Genomic DNA, 23,652 nt, shown 5'->3' with positions numbered 1-23,652 from the left:
CACAAAGAAAACTGGTTATATTTTACCCTTCTAACATCTCTATTACAGCAAGTGCGCAGTGGTCTTTGTAGTTGAGAGGGAGGGAGGTGTTGAAGGAGGAGATGCTTCATGTGCTCAATTATTGTGAATCAGTCCAATTAGTAAACAACTGCCTCCTTACATAGCTTTTTTGAAAGGAAATGTAAAACGTTGTCCTTTAACTCTTCACTACATTGCAAATCATCTTTGTCTTTTAGTTTAGTTTTGTCACTATGTGTGTGAATATATCTATGTTTGTCTTTGTGTACAAATTAGTCTATATTTATTTTCTGGAGTATAACTATTTTTGTGTTTATATGTTTAAATACATTTAATCGGTTGAGTGTGTTCATGCTTTTACATATATCTGTATTCATGCAAGCATATTTATGTTTGCATGTATGAGTGTTCATATGTGCATTTTTCAAAAAATTATTCTTATTGCCTGTCAATGATTAACATGTGTCCTTGGTACAAGTAACAAGAAGGATTTCTAACATAGTACAAGACTAGAAATCTTGGAGGAAAGTTAATTCAGTTAAATCAACCTCACTACTTGATTGATGCCCTTTTTTTTTCTAACTCAACCCTAGAAAAGGTGAAAGGCTTAGTAGTTCACCTTAGTGATATTTGAACTCGGCACAGAAATATACAACCAGATAGCAATTATTTAATCTGTTACTGAACCAATTTTGCCATGATTAATAATGTTTCTAATTTAGGCACGGGGCCTGCATGGTTCTTTATCTATTTGGAAAGGATGACAAAGTTGACATTGACAGGATTTGAACTCAGAATGTAAAGAGGCAGGACAAATGCTGCAGAGCATTATTTTTTCTTGATACTATAACAATACTTTCAAATAGCAACAATGGCAGTAATAGTAATAATAATGATAATAATTATTATTATAATAATGATGATGATGATAATAATAATGGTTTCTGATTTAAATAGAAAGCCAACAATTTTATGGAGAGGGAGTTAGTTGCTTGATATCATTGACCCTAGTGCTTCAGTAGTACTGTATCACCCCTGGAAGAATGAAAGGCAAAGTTGACATTGGTGGGATTTGAACTTAGAATGTATAGTGCCACAAAGCATTTTTTCAACACTGTCAATTCTACTTGCTCAATAATAATAATGTATGGGCAATTACGTATGAATGACGAGAGGAGGTCTGCTACATGAGCCAATCAAAGACCACCATGGATCCACTGACTACATTCACTCACCTGTTAGTAAATCTATTGGAAAACAGCATTTATTGCTCCACTTTCGCCTTTCTCTCCAAGTAAAACTTTAAAAAAGTTTGAAGGTTTGACTAGAGAGTGGAACATTCTATCTTCAATTCTTTTAATGATTCACCATAAAACCTCTTTCGTCATTCCACCAGAGAGAAAGGAAAACTGTCTACCCTTGCCAACCAAATGAAGGCAACGGTAATCTTCACAATGGGATCAGCCAATAGCCCTACACATGACAACAGCTGTTTGACAAAACTCTAATTGGAGTTTTATCAAATAACTTGCATTTTGAATGAGTATGCAAAACAGTTTTGTTGCTTTGTATGCATCTTAGACAGACTTGGCCAACAACATTTCCATGCCCTTACAAGCAATGTCTCCCAGTTTTTCTAGGATAGTTTCCTGTCAGCCCATACTGGATGTGACTGAGTATCCAGCTCATAACTTCATGTCAGTTCCTGTCCCTATGAAGCTCTATGAACCAGGCCCAAATCAGCTTCATTAATTTGTTGATCCAGTGCACCATGACAACATTTGTTGCCATGGATCTGCCTCTCCAGATGCCAAGTTGCAAGCCCACACTTTTTGGGTTAATTTTTGGTCTTGTCACTCCCTCAAAAGAGAATAAGGCTATTTGTAGCTTTTCAATTGTTTTTATCAATTTTAATATAACCATTTTCCTATTGTAGAAGTTGTAGTTTAGTCCTAGGTCAGCCCTGATTGAATAGATCTATGATAAAAAGTTTTCCAGTTGCGATCATCCTACCTACTTTTATATAAACTTTCCAATGTGTCCTTCTTTTTTAAAGATGATAGGATGTAACACGAGGGAAATTTGGCTGCTATATTTCGAAGGTTGAGCAACAATATATTCCCTTATTGGAAGATGGTTGGTGGTGATTGATAAAATGTATCAGATGACTGACTTGCAACCACAGCAGAAAATTTACTTTATTCCTGATATTGCTAATTTATCCAGAAATGGAAGGAAATCCCATTGTTGCTATGACTTAATCAATTTAGGGTAGCTTTTACCCCCCCCCCCCTCTTTTTTTAATATTATAGTAATTTCTCTGTCAGCTTTGTTAATTCTTTCTTTTCATAGATGGTCTAAGATGGGTTGCTATCAAAAGGGTTAAATGCCATTTTGAAATTTTAACTAAACTAACAAGTGAGCAAAATTATTATTTTTATCATTGCCATCACTATTGAAGTGGCAGAATCAGTAGCACACTGGGCAAAATGCTTTCATCTTTTTGGTGGGGATCGATAAACTAAGTACTAGTGAAACACTGGGGTCTATGTAATCAATTAGTCCCTTCCTCCAAAATTTCAGGCCTTGTACTGTTAGTAGAAAGGATTATTATTATTATCCTTTCTGCTTTTGGCACAAGGCATGGAATTTGAGGGAAGTGGGTAAGTCAATTACATTGTTCCCAGTACTTGACTGGTTTATTTTATTGACCCCGAAAGGATGAAAGGCAAAGTTGACCTCAGTGAAATTTGAACTCAGAACATATAGACAGATTAAATGCTGCACAGCATTTTGCCCAGTATGCTAACTATTCTCCCAGCATATACCAACTTAATGATAATTGCAAGTAAGGTATTGAGCTGGTAAGATTGTTACCACACTGGACAAAATGCTTAGTGATATTTCTTTTGGCTTTGCATTCTGAGTTCAAATGCTGCTGAGGTCAGCTTTGCTTTTCATGCTTTCATAGTTAATAAAATAAGTACCAGTTGAGCACTGGGGTTGATGTAATCAACTACCCTCTTCTCCTAAAATTGCTGGTCTTGTTTCAAAATTTAAAACCATTATTATAACTGCAAGTAATATCATCATTATCAATAGATGCAGTATGGCCAAGTAGTTAAGTTTGCTTTGCAACCATGTGGGTCAATCCTACTGTGGCATCTTGGGCAAATGTCACTTTTGTAGCCTCAGTTTCACTCATATCTTGTGAGCAAAGGCAGATTGAAACTGTGGGAGCCTGCTGGATTGATTGCACCAATAATTCAAGGGTACAACTTTGTCACTTTGTCACACTGATTCTGCCTGAGAATTACATTAAGGGTACATGTGTCAGTGGAATGCTCAACTATTTATACTTTGATTCAGGAGCAAGTAATTCAGTTGACTGAATGACTGAATACATATCGTCAGAACTGAGTTAGACCCACCTACTAATAATAATACCATTAAGACTTTGTAAGGGTTTACATCTGATGAAATGAAAGCATTTTGAGTCTCATAAATTATTGACTCGTTTTGTATTCCTGTTTTTTTTTTTTTTTTTTAAGTCAACTTTTCATCAAATCAAAACACATTTACTTCTGTTTCCTTGGTTAAACCATTTCATTTTCTGTATATTATGTTATTAAAGTTATTTAGAAAATTTATATCTCCCCCATTATCACATTTTGTGAGAATATTGGTATCGTTGTTTTCAGTTTTATTTTCTATTTCTTTTGGCAAATAAAACATGAAAAGTCATATCAAATTATTATTAATTGGGTTTTGAAATGATGATGTGTAATTATGAAGAACCTTTTACTTTTCCAAATTGCCAATTTTTTGCTGAGTACAAATTATTACTTATATACTGTTATTACATTTGTTAAAATTTTATTGTACATAAACTAAATGGTTATTACAGATCATGTATTACATATATAATTATCCTGTAATGAATGGCCCACAGCAAAGATTGAGAGAAGAATAAGATAAAGCAGTTGGCAGTATTTCATAATCAAAGCAACACTCTCTTTCTCTCTCTCTCACTCACACACACACACACACACACAACCCTCATTTACACTCCTCAGTAAATTTTAATCGCTTTGGAAAGCAAATTTTAAAAGTGTATTGTATTAGAATTGAATATTACATATTCCCATATTTTTTTCTCACAACCATTTCATGTAGAATAATTTTTTGTATTCATATTTATTTTAACAGAAATAAATGTCTGAATGAGAAGCGTCGGCGAGAGCAGGAAAATACTTATATCGAAGAACTTGCAGAGTTAATCTCGGCAAGTGTCACCGATATGAGCTCATTCTCAGTGAAGCCTGATAAGTGTGCAATACTGCAAGAAACAGTGAACCAGATCAAACAGATCAAAAGTGGTTGGTATCTTTTATCTTTTACTTGTTTTAATCGTTAGGCTGCAGCCATGCTGGAGCACCACCTTGAAGAATTTTTAGTTGATTGACCCCAGTACATTTTCTTTTTTGTTTAAAGTCTGGTACTCATTCTATCAGTCTCCTTTGTTGAACCACAAAATTACAAGAGCATAAACACACCAACATCAATTGTCAAGCAGTAGTGGGAGATAGACATACACGCACACACACACACACACATATATATATTAATGATACAAATTAGATGATATTTTTTCAAACACAGAATTACCATTAGAACAGCAGAAATACTGGGTACATTACCCTTACAAAGCGGAAAAATTTGTCAACAACCAGCCATGGGACTTGGTAATGGTGACTAAAGTGAGATGCATATGGATAAAGTTCTTGGAACTGAGTAGCATACTTTTGAGTACTAATAGACTGTCACTGTAACTGAAGGAAATGATGTATGTTGCATGTGTGGAGAGTGCTTATGATTTATAAGAGTCAGGCATGAGTAATGAACACAAAGTAGCAGAGAAAGAACAGAAATTAGACTGATTCAATGGATGAGAGAAGGGAAAACGAGTGAATTGGGAATAGAACCAGTGATGGATCTTGTGAAGAGAAATGGAACATGATAGCTTGATCATATGCTGAAAAAGCCTGAGAGGAGTGATGGAAATTAATGTGGAAGGAAGGAGCAGAAGGGGAAGGCTGAGTAAGACATGGCTAAAGTTGATGGTGGAGGAAATAAAGGCAAGAGAGTTGGTTAAGGGCCTGCAAGGCTTAAACTTCCAATTTAGTAGGGAAAATATGCTTGGTATATTTTGTTATTGTGATAGTTTTCAGTAAACTTAGGTAAATATTTCATTCCTCTAATAGTACTGTTATTCAGAAAGGTATGAATATCTTGCAATCTTTTTCCCTGTATCTTTTAAATCAGAGGCCCTACACTTCTATAAGACATGAACATTATTATTAAAACTGTTTAGAATGTAATAAGATTGTTGGGATTTATATTAGTGTTCAAGTTTCATCCACCCATCCCTCCCACTCCCCTCACTGTCCAGGATTGATAGAATCCATACCAGTAATATACTGGTTTAAATTCAATCTATTCAGCATTGTTTTTTTTTTTTCTTTAAATATACTTTGTGTCCAGTTAAAAGGAATTAGGTTGTTGATATGGTCCAGTAGTACTAACAGTTATCATTAGAGCTACTTTTTGTTGTTACCTCTAATACAATTGAGATTCTTCTCCACATTTTGGTTTCATTAATATTTGTGTTTTATAACAGGAACTTTAGCACAATAGTAAGATGTTGGAATCTATATTACTTTACTAATAACCTTGGGAATGACAAACTTCACAACCTCTTATTTTCTCTCCCTTCTAGATATTTTACATCATTTTTACTTTTATAGAAGATTCAGAGCATTTGAAGTAAGAGTATGGGGTGGATCTTCTTACAAAGAAGACAGCAGTGATTATTAGAGGGTTAAAATGCTAAATGTTGATGGTAAAAAGTTTCTATTATGGATATACACAAGGAAGAGATGGAATTAAATCTAGATGTTGCATCTCATGGACAAAATGGCACGTGAATGAGACACTTGGAGAAAGGTGCAACCTTTCTCCAAGTGTCTCCAAGTAGGAAAGCATTAAAACTATGGCAGCAATGGATATTTGTTATTGTTTCTGTTTGAGATGTGTTTGGAAAGTACGCTAGGTATCTTTGTTGTCTGTCTGCAGGAAGATTATATTTCTTCACATTGACTGAGGTTTCTGCCTCACAACCTCCACGTGAGTTAGTAAAACCGTGGAATCAGAGGAAACTAGTGTGGGCAAATAATTGAAACTGTATTATAATCTTTGTTGTGACAAGCAAGTTTCTTATGGTACCCTTTATGGGATAGAGAGATGAAATGTCTACAGGTACTGATTAATAAATACAGATGAGAGTCCCCCCCCCCCAAAGATGAAGGGGGTAAGGAAAGTGAAAGGAGCAGTAACAAGTGTTAATGGAAGGGGCACAGCAGTCAGAGTGAGAGAAAAATGTCAGATTTGAAACATCAAGGGAAAGAGGTACTGACAGGGAAATACTTTATACCCACATGTGCATGCAGATATATATATATATATATATATATATATATATATATTATATGGACATACGCATATATGTAAATACAAGTGAATATACATTCATGTTCATGTAAACATTATAAACACAATTACACAATAACATGCATATATTTCCCTTGTCATCAACATTAGTATCTTCCCATTTGACTGTCTACCTCATTGTGTTGCTAAACCTGTAAACCTTCCTGGCTGACAGTATTCATTCAGTATTGCATATTAACCAAATTCACTCAGAATATGTCAACAGCTTACAAACCTATCTACTTAACAATTGATTAGTTTGAAAGAACATAATACAAAATTTATTTTAAATCTCTATAGAAACATTGATTTCTTCTAACTTGCCACAATGATGATGATTATTATTATTGTTTGTTGCTATTAAGTTTTGGAGAAGAGTTTAAGTGACTTCCCTGTTCGCATTACTGCAACTTATTTTATGAAATTCAGAGGGATAAATGACAAATTCAGCACTAATTTTGGTATGATTTGAACTCACAATTGGCAGTTAATTCCTAAAGCATCCAGTTTGGCATTCCATTATTCCCAGCAATCTCCTGTGGCTTTTTTTTTTTTATCTTGTTAATTGTAAAAAAGAAAAAAGGAATGGGATTATGAAATCTAAGTTACAGGGTAATAATTAGCTTAGTTGGATGAGTAGAAGGGAATCCAGCATAATACCCACCTCTCTTTTATCTATAGATAAAATTGAACAGATATCTAGCTCTTTTCACCTTCAAGTAATACCTTATGAAAGCAACATATTTAGTAAAAAAAATTTTTAACCTCAAGGTAATGACTAATAAAAAGGTGAAGACAACAGTAACAAAAAACAGCTTGTTCATGGCTTTATTTAGTGAAAAGGGGTAACATATGTTATGTATTAATGTGTTGTCACTCTGAGCAACATATGTTAGTAAATAAAAACCTTGTTTTAATGAAGCTTTTTCTCTTCCTTTTGTTGAAACGATCAACAAAATATCAATATATGTGGAACATGAATGTTATTTGAACAAGGGAGAAGTGGCAGGTAATAAATTTCTTTAGTTGGGGTAGGGAGGTGGTAGAAAGGGTGGCACCTGACTGCTGGCCCAACAATATTTATTCTTGTCTCATTTCCTGAGTTCGAATCGTAACATTGCTTTTCTCTAAGTATTAATTTTGTATTGGAATCAGTTCAATGAAACTAATACTCAGTATTATTGTAAAAATATTTAAATCATGTTTGTAGTAGCTTCAGAACAGTGTCAAAACCTCACAGCTATTGTGGCTTTTCATTCCCTTAAACCAGGAGGTGGCAACAGGTGCACCTCAGACCTTTTATAAAAAAAAAAAAAAAAATTCAATGTATTTGTGGGACATTGAACAGTTGATGGTTTTGAGATAAGTCTTTTGTGTTATGATCGTTTAATTTCAGCTTACAAAATGTATTGTCAGAAAATGTAAAGGGAGAGTGGATATTTAGAAACATTTTTATAAGTTATGACATAATATACATTTGGGCTGAGGCAAGAGTAAAAGATTCTCAAGTGGGACATTTCAAAAAGAAGTTACTGGTCGCTGTCTTAAATAAGTATTAATTTAATGCCTTTGTTTTTTAATGCGCTTTTATTTTGATTGCCAAAAATTAAAACTTGAAAATTGCATAAAGCATGCAACATCATAAATTATGAGGATCAAATTATGTCTTTCATTGGTGAGTTTAACTCTTTAGCATTCAGATTACTCTGTCAAATGTAGTGTATGTTTATTCACATTATTTTGAATTAATCCTGCATTATCTCATAACTTCAAGATTTCAGTGATGTTACTGTTTATTTTTAAAATAACATTGTAGGGTAGGTGTGAGAGGCCTGATTTGACCATTTTCTACATAAAACAGGTAAAATATTTGGGCCTGATATGGCTGGTTTTAAATACTAAAAGTTTAATACTTGACATGATTGATTAAAGTTGGATTAATCTATTAAACTTTAGGACTGTTGCTGGAGAATCAATAGAATGATGAAAAATGCCTTGTGGTCTTTTGTTGTGTACCTCAAGACTCCAGGTCCTGCCATGGCTAACTTTGCCTTTTATCTTTCCCAGGTTAATAAGATATAAATATTGGGCTGACCTAACCCTTTGTCCAACCCAAATATTCAACTTGTTTTATGTTTAAAGCAGCTAGATCCAGCCTGTTAAACATACCCTGGAAAGTCGTTCTAAAAATAAACAATCCCATCATTGAAATCTCAAAGCTACAAAATAATGCATGATTAATCCAAAACCACATGAATAAATAAGCATTTCATTTGACAGAGTAACCTGGATTCTAAAGGGTTAAACAGTTATATCATCCTGAACTTTTGTGGTCTTGTTCATCTATAAGAAGTTAATGACTACAGTTGTTTATACAATTATTAATATCAAACTGAAGAGCTGTTGGTGGAAATATCAGTACTTTCATGCTATAAAATTATATTTTATAAAAATTCTTTTCTAATGGCACCCAAAATTGTTCTATTTAGTGAACTTTTAATCTGTGGTGTTTGAAGAACTTTCCAAATTAGATAGTTTATAATCTACTGGTATGAACAAGATACTTCCAGTGTCAAATATCTAGAGTAGTTACTTTTTAAGGCTACTTAATCGATTGAAAAATGCTGTCTTATTTATTTGTGGCATGATTTTATTTATTTTGTTCATATTTAAGTTAAGATTTATCATGAAAATAATGCATGAGGTTTTACTTCCAGTTATGTTCATACTTACTATTTCATTGAAATCTGAAATAAAACCCAAATCTGTATTGTCTATATTGTCCAAAAAATTCCATCAGCTGCACTGCTTTTTTTTTTTTTTTTTAAGTTATCTCCCTTGCTTGTTTTCAGATTTCAATTTACACAGAGGAACGGATTTTCCCCCCACCCAATTAAGTCATGATTTAATCTCAATTAATCAGTTTCTTATTTCACTATATTACATATGTGAGATCCTACTGTAATTTTATTTAGTATGCAGAACACTTCCCTGACATTTTCCTTAAGCCATATTGTAGAAAACTAAGAGTTGGCAAGAGATGAAATTGTTTGCTGAGATGTGTCATAATAGGCTATCATCAGTCTTAAGTGAAGTAAGTAAGCTATGACTAAGATATTTCCGTTGGTTTCTCTAACTTTTCATCTACCTACATATTAAGTAGGAAACCAGCTATTAAAAGCTGACAGGGAGAGGGGGTTGGGAGTTAACTTGGATCCAGTTAAGTCTCTCTTAATCACACACATATACAGTCACATGCTCAACATACGCAATACTGATTCTCTGCTGTTTAGTTATTTATGTTTACTGTTTAGTTAGATTACCACACTGCTCTGTGTTGTACCATCATGGACTGTCTAGAGAAGAGTGGGAGGCTGTTCATTAAATACTTATTTTGTAGTTTTGTAGAGTAAAAATTAAAATTAAACAAAAACAAATTGCTACTCCCTTGCCAAATGCAAGCATCCAGAAATCAGTCACATTCTATTTTGATTTCTATCAATGATTCTTCATTATTGCATATTGTCATTTTGTCACTGATTTTTGCTGTTAATGTTAATTTTTAGTGAAGTCACTGCATTATATTTTACTTATATTTTTGAAAATCATAGCTGAAGAAAAACTGAAATAAAATGAATGATGTACTTATTTCCCAGATTTCAGTTATGCTCTGTATTTGATACTTGATACTCTGTATTTGATGTGTGTGTGCGCATGTGTTCCTTATACAATCTGCAGATTGTATAAGGAACACATGCGCGCACACACACACACACGACAGACAGATAGACAGGCTCGCTGCAGAAAATGGTAATGTGAGACTCAGAGTAGCATCAGTGGAAAACCGAGTCTTCCCTTTGTCACTGCTCTTGAGTTTTGCATTGCCATTTTTGTAGCAACTCTCTAGGGAATACTTGAATCTCAAGATTATCTTTCTATTTCACTTGGAACTGGTTTTAACATATGTAAATTACCTCAGCCAAAAATGTGTGTCAAGCAACGCCATCCTCAGGATGGATGCTGAGCTAGAAACCCGTGTCTACAACTGTCCCTTTCATTTTTGGTATGTCAATTCTGAAGAGTTTTTGAATCTTGAGACTTTTTCTTCTTTTCTCCAGTGAAGTTGGTCTTAATTGCCATTTGGTAATTATGTATTGAAAAGAGACAGATAATTTTAATAAATCAAGAATTTATATTGTTTAGTATTCTATATACCTATATTTCTCTCTCTCTCTCTCTCTCTCTCTCTCTCTCTCTCTGTATATATATATCACGTGATCACGTGACCGACCAGACCATCAGATGTTGCTACACATCGCTAGTCACAATATATATATGTGTGTGTGTGTGTGTGTGTACACATTTTTTTACACTAATGTATTTGTATATACATGCATGAATGCATGTACATATAAATGGATTACATGGAAAAATGCAAGCAAGAGAAATAATATTCTTTAGATTATAAACCTGGAAAATTACAGGACAAGTTATTACACTTGGAAAAGTTCAGAACAACTTATTACATCTGGTAAAGTACAGAACAAGAAAAAATTTACTTAAAATATTGTAGCTAATAATAAAATATCAAATAGAATATATAGATCTAGAAAATATTAGCTTTTATTAAAACTAAAAATTTTATTGCAAGTTATTTGTTATTACTTCTTCTATTAAAAAATTTTAAATAATTTTTGCACTTCAAGAGAATTCATATTTTTATTGATTAATATATAATTAGAAATTTGGAAATAGGTTATAAAAAATGATAGTAGTACATAATTAGTACAATAAATAAAATATAAAACTTAGTTATATATTACAGTAAAATCTACCTATAACAACAAATTTGCAGTAAAATTTGCTTGAGTTATTGCCAAGTCTTCACATTTTTAGTCTTGACCCAATGCCTAATTTTTACATAATGAATCTGCCTACCATATATACTATTCTACTTTGCATAAAACCTAAGCTATGTTTGTACTTCTGGCTCTCATTTTTTAAGTATTCTAGTGTTAATATTTTAACAATATGACGGTACCTTTTTTTTTATTATAATGTTACTTTGTAAATTAAAATCAAATAATTTTTGATATTCAAATTTTATCGTTAGCTGCAGTATTTTAAGTAAAAATTTTCTTGTTCTGTACTTTACCAGATGTAATAAGTTGTCCTGAACTTTCCCAAGCGTAATAATTTGTCCTGTAATTTCCCAGGCTTATAATCTTAAGAATATTATTTCTGTTGTTTGCATTTTTCCATGTAATCCGTGTTTTTTCCAGGCTATGCTATTATGCTAATTAATAATGTGTCAATTAGTGGTGTTATTGATAATTTGCCCTTACCTCAATGACGCCGGTGACATATATTAAAAGTCCCCTTATAGAACTATATTCATAAAAAGGTATTGAACTATATTATCCCACTCAAATTTGAGAAACAAACACTTATAACTTTTTTTCTTTTAAAACTTCATAGCATGAAATTGATACCATGAAATTCCTCAAATTGAGCTCTATCATTTAAGCTTCATTAAAATATAGTTTTTAATATAAAACAGTTAATTGTACTTAAATCCAATTTTTTGCTTTGCTTATATTTTTTTTCATATTTTACCTCAACTTTTTTGATACAAATTTTTGTTACATGAGACCAAAACTATGAAATTCTTCATGCTTTCTCCTATCATTGAAGCTAAGATAAATGTATTTTGCTTTTAAAATAAAGTTATTTAGTTCTAAACTTGGTTGGTAGCGTTACTTACTCTCCTATAACATTGCTACAAATTTTGATATAAACTTTTTTCTTCTGGATCAAATCTCAATTTCTTTAATGCTAAAATGTAGCTAGGGACCAGTCCTCTTTAAAAATGTTAAGTTTTCAACTTGGTTAAGAACTGAATTAGCAACAAGCTTTGAAAGATGCTGCATGTGAGTAAATTGCAGCCTTAAGAATATTATTTAACTCCTACCATAGTTGAATGATACATATTTGACTGCAAGTTTCACGTCAGAGAATCTTATTTCCAGAAGTGCTACCTTCCCCCAAAATAACAGGTACCTCTTCTACCCCTGGGAAATTTGTTTAACCCATACATAGGACCCTGACTGTTACTATCATTCTAGATCAGGGAATTAAGGGGTAACTCAAAATAGTACCAATTATCTTGCACTGCTTGTTGTTGTTATGGCAACACAAGAGAGTGTCAAAAGTTTTGTGCAAACTTTTGTCACATCCAATGATATACAAATGTCTCACTATCATTTCATTTCTTGGTCCATTTGATATTTTATATAGTCCTATGGCAATGGATGTGTGGTGAAATGTCTTATTCATGCACATGCAAGGATGAAAGCAAATTCAAACAATCAGGCAGATAATGAGATGGTTATCATCTAACAAGCTGAGACAATCATCGTGTGTGTGTGTGTAATGCATGTATATATGTGTGTGTGAATGTATATATATATATATGGGTGTGTGTGTGAATGTATATATATATATATGGGTGTGTGTAATGCATGTATACATATGTAGGTGCCGGCATGGCTGTGGTCAGAAGTTTGCTTTCCAACCACATTGTTCTGGGTTCAGTCCCACTGCATGCCACCTTGGACAAGTATCTTCTGCTATAGCCTCAGGCTGACCAAAACCTTGAGTGGATTTGTAGATGGAAACTGAAAGAAGCCCATTTGGTGTGTGCATGTATCTTTTGTCTCTGTTTGTCCCTCTACACCACTTGACAACTAGTGTCGGTGTATTTACTTACTCATAACTTAGTAGTTGAGCATAGTAGTATTAGACATAAAAAAAATAAATACTGGGGTTGATTCTTTTGTTTAAAATTCTTCAAGACAGTGTCCCAGCTTGACTGCAGTCTAACAATCAAAACTGGTAAAAGATATATATATATATATATATATATATATCATCATTATCGTGTGTGTGTGTGCGTGTATATATATATATATATATACGCACACACACATGTATTTTTAAACAAGCTACATCGGCTATTGAAGAACAAAATTTTAATTTAAAGAAAACAAAAATTTGTATTAACTGCAGCAACAATAGCATTTGAGAGAAAGTGCAGGTGTCAACCTTCAAAAAAAATTTTTTTATCGTATGTTTGGAGGTGTAATAAGGACAAAACAGGAATCTGTGACAGTACCTTATTTTTATATAGTGACTGTTGTTATCTGAGTGGTTTTAATGGTTTTTCTAAAAAAGCACTCGGTTTGAAAGATTTCTGAGAGGGGGCAGAATCTGCAAATATTCTGTCATATCCGACAGATTGATTAGAATTCACAGTGCTCAAATTACCATTGGTTGTGATTAAAGTTGACAACCTCCTGAACATGCATGCGTCAAGCCTGGATTGATGGAATAGTCAAACTGTTCTACATGCATGTACATGTGCAAACACAGATATATATCCGTGCGTGCACACACACACACATACAATGCATGCTTTTTTTAATGGGAAAGGAACAAAAAAAAAAAAACAGGCCTTGTTCTTTCTCTCTTTTTCTGCCACCCTCTCACTCCCCATTCTTTCTGCTTCCTCTCTCTCTCTCTCATACACACTCACACACACACACATATGCACGCATACATTTACACACATATAATGTATATACCTTACAGGTATAACCTATTGAAATCAAAGGTTTTCCAAAAGATGACTTCAGAGTTGACTGACTGCTAATATCTTGACAGATAACAAGTAGTGTGATGTTTGAGAGTGAGTGACTGTGGTGAAAGAGAGTAGAAATGGAAATAGTGTGGTGGTGGCGGTGGTTGAAAAACAAACAAATAAAAACTGTTTAAATAAATAAATCAGTGTCAGAAATAGGTGAGGAGTGGTTGGAAATAGAATAAAAATCTATGGATGGTTTTTCATTTCAAAAGTTTTTTTCAGTTAAGAAAAAAAAATGTTTTTAAATCTGAAAGTAAACTACCCTCTCCCACGCCTTCCATCACATTTAAGTCTTGAATTTTACTTTCATTTTTTTTTCTTTTTCTTTTTTTTTTCTTTTCTTTCTGGTTAGTAATGATATTCCTGTTATACACAAACAAATATACATATATATATCATGTATCATAAGTCAGTGTAAAAATGAAAAAAATTGATGCATTTCTGTTAAATTCACACACATCATCATCATCATCATCATCATCATTTAGCGTCCGCTTTCCATGCTAGCATGGGTTGGACGGTTCAACTGGGGTCTGGGAAGCCAGAAGGCTGCACCAGGCCCAGTCTGATCTGGCAGTGTTTCTACGGCTGGATGCCCTTCCTAATGCCAACCACTCCGTGAGTGTAGTGGGTGCTCTTTACGTGCCACCCACACAGGTGCCAGACGGGGCTGGCAAACGGCCACGGACGGATGGTGCTTTTTACGTGCCACTGGCACAGGGGCCAGGCAAGGCTGGCAACAGCCACGATCGGATGGTGCTTTTTACGTGCCACCAGCACGAAGGCCAGTCGGGGCAGCGCTATGAATTAGCGTTAAAATTATAGATGTGTTTCTTACATACACACACACACACACACAAAGTTTCTGGTGGAAGAAGATAGTCTTTTAAATATAATTGCATATGGATAGAAACACCAGTTTCCTTGGCTAAACTCAGCACTGCAGATTGCAAAGTGTTTTGTCATTTCAACAGTGAGAAATCATTCATCTTTCTGATGACAATTTACAGCTAAGTAGACAGCTTGTGAAGACTGTCTCCAAGTGCCAGTTTGCAAACTTAGCCAACCTACTCATTGTTGTTTTTAATATCATTATTAGTATTAGTAGCAGCAGCAGAAATGTAGAGTACTGTGTTGAATGCTTTTCATCATTTAGACACATAAACTTGTATTTTGAGTTCTATTCTATAAAGAGGTCAATAAGTACTCATTCAAAGTCAGCTACAGTTATTGTGTTGTGAATGAAGACACTATAGTTATATATCTTGTGTGATAAGTGAAGTCATTTATAACTCTGTATTTGTGTGTGTGTATCCACACATTTGAATATACCTAGAGGGTTTTTATATATATATATATATATATATATATATATACACATACACACACACACAATTTTTAATCCGAGGGGAGGCAATGTGAGCAGCAACTAAAGGAACATTACAAAATCCACAGAAAGATCAAACGCATACATATATTCATGTATTTACAGAACAGATATAAAGTCCGACATTTAAAAGTATAGTAATATGTAAGAACATATATAAACATCATATAAAAATATATAAATATATAAGAATCAATGCTGCATGTATAACACCTTGAATTTATGCTTTAACTCGTAAAATATTTGGTATAAATTTGTTAAATTAAAAATTTAGGGTAATAAAACACAATGACATATTAAAATTCCAGAGAAAAATGCATAGAAGATAAATATACAAATTTACAAAAATACATAAAAGTTCATCTATGGGCCGTTTCGGAGATGCGCCAATTAATATGAAACATATCATATATTTAAAATTGATACTCCCCTGAGTTTCTATGTGAATTTTGGAGGAGTACGTAATGTCTGGTCTTTCGCATATAGCCGGTATGTAATTGTGCATTTGTTTCCGTGTACTATGTGTTGTGTGTAAACAACATCCTGACGAGGGGGGTGTCAATTTTAAATATATGATATATTTCATATTAATTGGCGCATCTCCGAAACGGCTCGTAGATGAACTTTTATGTATTTTTGTAAATTTGTATATTTATCTTCTATGCATTTTTCTCTGGAATTTTAATATGTCATTTTAATGTCTTTGTATGTTTTATTACCCTAAATTTTTAATTTAACAAATTTATACCAAATGTTTTACTAGTTTAACCGTAAATTCAAGGTGTTATATATGCAGCATTGATTCTTATATATTTATATATTTTTATATGATGTTTATATATGTATTTATATATTACTATATTTTTAAACGTCGGACTTTATATCTGTTCTGTAGATATAAATGAATATATGTATGTGTTTGATCTTTCTGTGGATTTTGTAATGTTCCTTTAGTTGCTGCTCACATTGCCTCCCCTCAGATTAAAAAGTGTATAAAGCTCATTTGAGCACTACTATTCCAGTCTGTTATATATTTTGAGTGTTGTTGTCACTAGCAATCTCAAGATATAACTTTGTATTTTGTATATATATATATATATATATATATATATATATATATATATATATATACATACATACATACATATTTCAGAATGCTGATATGGAATAAAGTATTAAATACTTAAAGTATGTGAATTAGTAGCTTCTGTTTGCTGAAGCTATTGGATTTGTTGTGTATATAAACAGCTTGGCTATTTGTTTCTCTGGCATCACTCGAGTGGTGTAAACACCTAATGAGAACCTAATAAGGCTCTCATCATTGATTAACTCTTTAGCATTTAAACCAGCCTATCCAACTCAAATATTCTGTTTTGTTAAAAATGGCCAGACGCAGCTTCTCACACCTACTCTACAAAGTCATTCTAGAAATAAACATTCAAATCCCAAAGCTACAGATGTGTGATTAATTCTAAACAATGCGAGTATGTAAGTATCATATTTGGCAGAGTAATCTAAATACTAAAGGATTAAGGTAGTTCATCATTTTTTCAGTTAAATTTGCCCTGTTTGTATGTCTAATATAAGTGTGTGGTAAGTGGCTTGCTTACCAACCACATGGTTCTGGGTTCAGTCCCACTGCGTGGCACCTTGGGCAAGTGTCTTCTACTGTAGCCTCAGGCCAACCAAAGCTTTATGAGTGGATTTGGTAGATGGAAACTGAAAGAAGCCTGTCATATATATATATATATATATATATATATATGGCTACATGGGAGTGAAACATGGGCTGTGACTGCTGAGGACATGCGTAAGCTCGCAAGGAATGAAGCCAGTATGATCCGATGGATGTGTAATGTCAGTGTGCATACTCGACAGAGTGTAAATACCTTGAAAGAAAAGTTGGACCTAAGAAGCATTAGATGTGGTGTGCATGAAAGACAACTGCACTGGTATGGTCATGTGGCGAGAATGGATGAGGATAGCTGTGTGAAAAAGTGCCACACCCTAGCGGTTGAGGGAACCTGTGGAAGAGGTAGACCCAGGAAGACCTGAGATGAAGTGGTGAAGCACAACCTTCGAACATTAGGCCTAATGACATAAGACTAGTGACCGAGACTTTTGGAAATAGGCTGTGCTTGAGAAGACCCGGCAAGCCAAATGAGACCATAACCTGTGGCCTATGCCAGGAGCATAACCAGCCCACTTATGCGTACCTTTTCCTTCTTTGGTCACTAAACTCTGCTTGCAAAGACCTGTTGAGACAAGTGAAATCAAAATCAAATTCGATGACTGGCATCCATGCTAGCGGGGTGCAAAGAGCACCGTACGAGTGTGATCGTTTGACAGAGCGGCTAACCGGCTTCCATGCCAGTGGCACATAAAAGGGCATCATTCGAGTGTGATCGTTACCAACGTTGCCTTACTGGCACTTGTGCCCATGCTAGTAGGGTGCCAAGAGCAGCCAACTGGCTTCCGTGCCAGTGGCACGTAAAAGGGCACCATTCAAGCGTGATCTTTACCATCGTCGCCTTACTGGCACCTATGCCGGTGGCATGTGTAAAAAGTTTCGAGCGAGGTCATTGCCAGTACCGCCTGACTGGCTCCCATGCCGTGGTATGTAAAAGGGCACCATTCGAGCATGATCGTTACCAACATCGCCTTACTGGCACCTGTGCCAGTGGCATGTGTAAAAAGATTTGAGCAATGTCATTGCCAGTACCACCTGACTGGCCCCTGTGCTGGTGGCACGTAAAAAGCACCCACTACACTCTCGGAGTGGTTGGCGTTAGGAAGGACATCCAGCTGTAGAAACTCAGCCAGATCAAAATTGGAGCCTGGTTCGCCAGCCCTCAGTCAAAATCGTCCAACCCATGCTAGCATGGAAAGCGGACGTTAAACGATGATGATATTTGTGTGTCTATTTTTGTTACCCCATCACTAAACAACTAATATTGGTGTGTTTACATCCCAATAACTTAGCAGTTCAGCAAAAGAGACCAATAGAATAAGTACTAGGCTTACAAAGAACAAGTCCTGGGGTCAGTTTGTTCAACTAAAGGTGGTGCTCCAACATGGCCGCAGCCAAATGACTGAAATAAATAAGGTTAAAATAATATATATACACATACACACACTAATATTGAACGGTGGAATGAGAGCTCAACTCCACATTGTGGATAAATATTCTTTATTTATGGGTTGACAAGCTACCAATGGTTTCATGTAGCGAGATCTTCACAACTGCTCAAGTGGGCTGCATGGAAGTGTTGGTATTTATCTCCATATTAGATGGGAATACATAAGGTTAGACAACACTAAATAGGTTTCTGTAAATACACACATCCTGTGATTTGTATGTTTATTTCAAAATTTGTGTATTCTCATCCAATAAGGAGATGAATACCAACACTTCCATGTGGCACACTTGAACAGTTGTGAAGATCTCGTTACATGAAACCATTGGTAGCCTTGTTAACACATACAGACACAAACATAGTCATGAATGAAGTCATATAGATATTGAAATAATTGGGTTATATATATGTATTCATGTATTGGGTCATTCCATAAATAATGCGGTTTTTTTCAATTGCATGAACTAAAAGTCAGAGGGGGGTGGTCGGGATAAACTACCTGCATCAACTTGCTAAAAAAGCAAGTAGTAATTTTACCCTGTACTTATTCTTAGTGCAAGTTTTGAAGAGTGCAGTTCAATTTTAACAGTTATCTTGCCAAAGCTATATTGGAAGTAACAGAGGAGCACATTCAGCATATTTTGCTTTGAATTCAATAAAGGCAACAATTCAACAGAAAGTGTGAGGAATTTTAATGCAATATATGGAGATCGGACAATAAGTGTAAGCCAGTGTCAATAGTGGTTCCATGTAAGGTGTTGTTATCTTTTTGGTGGGATATGAAAGATTTTGTCCACTTCGAACTTTTAAACCCAAACCAAATGATAACAAAGGAGATCTACTGCAAGCAGCTTGAGCAGCCTAAGTCAGTGCTAGAAGAAAAACGACCGTCTTTGGTTTCAAGATGAAAGGTGTTCTTCCATCGGGCCACATACAGCCAGGATGACATTCTAAAGACTGGAGCAGTTTAAATAGGAAACGATGCCCCACCCACCATATTCACTGGACATTGCCCCATCTGATTATCATTTATTCCACAGTCTTCAAAATCATTTGGACGGAAAATATATGAATTCTGTAGATGAGGTCAGAACATTACTGGAAGAGTATTTTTTATATCACGGACAAGTGAATTTTGGAAGAGGGGGGCCTTGCAAGTCGACCAGATATATGGAAGAGCATTGTAGAAAATTAAGGAAAGTATATTTTAGATTAAAAAAGAACTTTATCTTAATTTTGAAAATTAAGAAATACGAAGCAACTGCATTATTTATGGGATGACCCGATATATTTTTTATTGTATAGTGAATAAAGTCAGTTGTATTCCTTATTGTTAAGGAACTCAGCTCTAAGAGGGAAGAAGAAAAACTTTTAGCTGAGTCATTGTTTTAGTGTCTCTGAGTCATTTCTCTTGAATCTGTGTAAATGAGGAGTTGTGCTTGTGTAACAAACTAATATTGCATTGAAGGTTGAGATATTAGAATCTGGGGAAAACCAGACAAAATAAATGCCTTTTGAATTATTATTCTCAATTCAGATCTGTGTTCACCTTGATAAAATACTGGAATTCAGGTCTATCAACTTCCCTCTACATGTGGTGGGGAGGGTCCTTGTAAGAAATCAATATTGGAGAGGCTCAGTACTAGTCTGTTGTGATTGGGAAAGCTTAGTGTGAGATAGATATATCAGGCAGGCATCATCATGATAGCAGTTATCAAAAGTAAGCTCCTAGCAAGTCATGGAATTGAGGCTGCAATCCTTGGAAAGTATCTGATATATGGAAAAGCAGAAGCGTCTCAGAAAATTTTCCTGTCATTATAATACTAATAGCTATTGTAGGTGGTGATGATGCTGATTCTCATGATGTTGTGAAGTAGAGTGGAAAACTTCAGTACTCTAAGTGGTAAAGAAGTGTTCTTAATCAACAAAGAATTTATGTTTCATCATTTATTGATTAGAGAAATCAATATGGTTGATAATGTGGATGAAGATTGCTGCAATTTGTACAATTGGATTGAAATGTGATTTATATATACATTGCAGATTTCTGAGCAAGTTTCATAACTTTATTGAATAAAGGAAAGTACATTGCATTTTTTGTTGGATAGCTTGCTACATTTAAATAGAGATATAGAGGATAACCAGCAGTATATGTGCTTGCATGTTCATGTAATTTCACATGAAAAAATTGCTGATTAGATGAGATTTTACTCTTTGAATGTAAATTTACATGTTAGACACTGTTCCTCATTGTCCCAGGGAGAACCTAGATAAAGCGGTTACTTCTCATACTTTTAGTGTCTTTATACTCACCAGTTAATACAAAAAATATCAGTAAGGCAGTGTGGTGGCAGAGCCATTAGTATGCCAGGCAAAATACCTAGCAGTATTTCATCTGTCCATACATTCTGAGTTCAAATTCTGCCATCAACTTTGCCTTTTATCTCTTTGCGGTTAGTAAAATAAGTACCAATTAAACACGAGGGGGGGGGGCGTATTTGACTTATCCCCTCCCTCAAAACTGCTGGCCTTGTGCCCAAAATGTGAAACCAATACTACAAATATTAGAATGTGAGGAAAAATGTTCTACAGTTAAGCACCAAACCTTACATCATTCCCATTTATGGTAGGCATGAATACTTCACAACCTAAATTTAAGCACCAGACCCAATGCTTTTGATTAATCAGCCAAGTATGAATTAAATGGGTCACTGTCAGCTTCAGTGATGAGTTTCCCAGTTCAATCATTTGAACTTATTCTTTATTGTATTTAATATAACTTTCACATAACCCTCAAGGTGGATCGATCTGATACAGTGTGATAGGCTGGCCCTTTTAGTTACATGTCTAGTCCAGTTGATATACATTTTCTATCTAAGGCTCAAGTTGGCCCACAACTTATGGTAGAAGACACTTAGCCAAGTGTCTTCTACCATAGCTGGGATTCAACCTGGGATTTCAAGATATCTAAGAGAACATCTTGACTACATGGTTATGCCTTTGTTGAACCAACTATTCTCTCTCTCTCTGACACACGCACACACAGTCTTTTTGTAATTGTTTTCTTTTCTTTTACATAGAGAGTGAGACCAGTGACGCTGTTCAACAAAGCCAAGTATCTTCTAGTAAGCCATCAATTGTACCTATTACCACTGAGAGAATAGGACCATTAATACTGGAAGTAAGTAAATTTTGCCTTCTTTTATATATTTTAGACTCAGTAATCATCAAATTGTTATAAACTATCTATTGCATTTTATTTAAAAGCCTTTATACATCAAAGAAATTGGAGAAATGAATATTGAAGTCATATTGATATCGCAGTCTTACATAAAGCACTATGTGCAGTTTTCAATTCAGTCTATTCAATTGCATTATTACCTTTACCTCAGTTGACTAAACTGGAAAGCAGTGGATGACTGATTTTCCTACCTTTCTACAAAAATGACTATTTTGACAGTTTATGTAAATACCTCTAAATTTATAATATAATCATACCCACATTTTCATTATTGCATTTACTCAACTACAATGTGATCTCAAATATTATGCACTAATATATTTTACCCTTTTTTTTTTCTTTTTTTCTTTAAATATGCTATCCAACTAAAATTTCACCCTGAAGTTATATATTAATTTCTTTGCAATATTCACAAGTAAATAAAGCATTTTGTATGATAGAAGAGCTTGAGAGTGAGTTTCTATGTAGTTAGCCTAACTTCCTCAGTGTTGCTACCGACATTACTTAAGATTACTTAAGTATATGTTTTGATGACAGCATGTTTCAAGATCTCTAAATCAAACAGTAAAATTCATTTGCTACATTTTATGGTCGAGGACTGTTCTGTTAGAGCTGATCTGGGCAGCTGAACAAATGAATAAGAGTTGATAATGTTAGAGACAATCTGATAGCTTCTGTTAACATTGTTAACAAATCAGAGATTGTTTAGATAATTCTCAAACAATTTGTTGCTTTTTCTATTGGATAGTCACTCATTGAATGTTAAATGAGCAAAATTGCAAAATGGCAAAATTAAGGTCTGTAGCTCCACAGTTAAACTGGATTGTTTTGCCACTCCCTACCCTCTCTTAAGTACATCGACTGAAATTAATTTTCTTTTAATCTTGGTCCTCTCTTTTGGTTACTTAACCATTATGTTTGTCATTTTAATTTGTCCACATTCTTGTGTATCTCTAGTTATCACTCTCAAATACATTTCTCTTCTACTTTCTTATTCATCATTCATATATTTACATTTGTATGTACTCTATCTTAAGGATGAACATTGCTTGTTATCCAGTTTATTGAAGTAGGAAAATGAAACATCATTAGTGACTTACACTAACTCACTATATTTAGTATATCTCCGCTTAGAAACATACCCCCCCCCCCTATGTCATTGTATATATTGTTAAGAAGTTCACTTCACAACAGCTTGGTTCTGGATTCAATACCACTAGAGGGTACTTTGGGAAAATCATTTTTAAAGTAGTCTTGCAACTAGAATTTGGGCAACAGAAACTTGTATTTAGTAGCACAGTAAAATGCTTCCTCTCCATGTAGTAGAAACAATGTCATAAAGCAAATCTATGAAGGAGTTGTGGAGCCTGCAGCCTTCATCGCAAGCTATGTACGAGGGCTGCAACTCTGAATTAATAGCTGTTACACCAACTGCAAACAACCTGGTAACATAACATAATATAATGTACCTAATCCATAGCAGAGTCATCCAGTTTTTCTGTTATTGTTCATACCAGGTGATTCTTACATGTAGTGAGGTGTTGTGAGACTTATCCAATCTGCTCCCGCATTAAAAAAAACATGATCAGTTTCAAATCCAGTCTGTTAACCATTGATG

General features: G+C 34.4%; 1 protein-coding gene across 5 annotated transcripts in view; it reads left to right on the top strand.

Moving 5' to 3' along the window:
- The window catches only part of LOC115223835 (histone-lysine N-methyltransferase trr), a 515,381-nt gene that overhangs the window by 385,084 nt on the left and 106,645 nt on the right, over positions 1–23,652 (top strand). For all 5 annotated transcript variants that reach the window (XM_029794516.2, XM_029794515.2, XM_029794512.2 and 2 more), the window contains 2 exons: positions 4,228–4,397; positions 21,874–21,974. In XM_029794516.2, the coding sequence (XP_029650376.1) occupies positions 4,228–4,397; positions 21,874–21,974 (271 nt within the window). The remainder of the gene's footprint in view (positions 1–4,227; positions 4,398–21,873; positions 21,975–23,652) is intronic.

Source organism: Octopus sinensis, linkage group LG24 (genome assembly GCF_006345805.1).
Source record: "Octopus sinensis linkage group LG24, ASM634580v1, whole genome shotgun sequence".
NCBI classification, from domain to species: Eukaryota; Metazoa; Mollusca; class Cephalopoda; order Octopoda; family Octopodidae; genus Octopus; species Octopus sinensis.
Note: the sequence above shows the minus strand (reverse complement) of the source record. Positions and strands in the feature narration are given on the sequence as shown.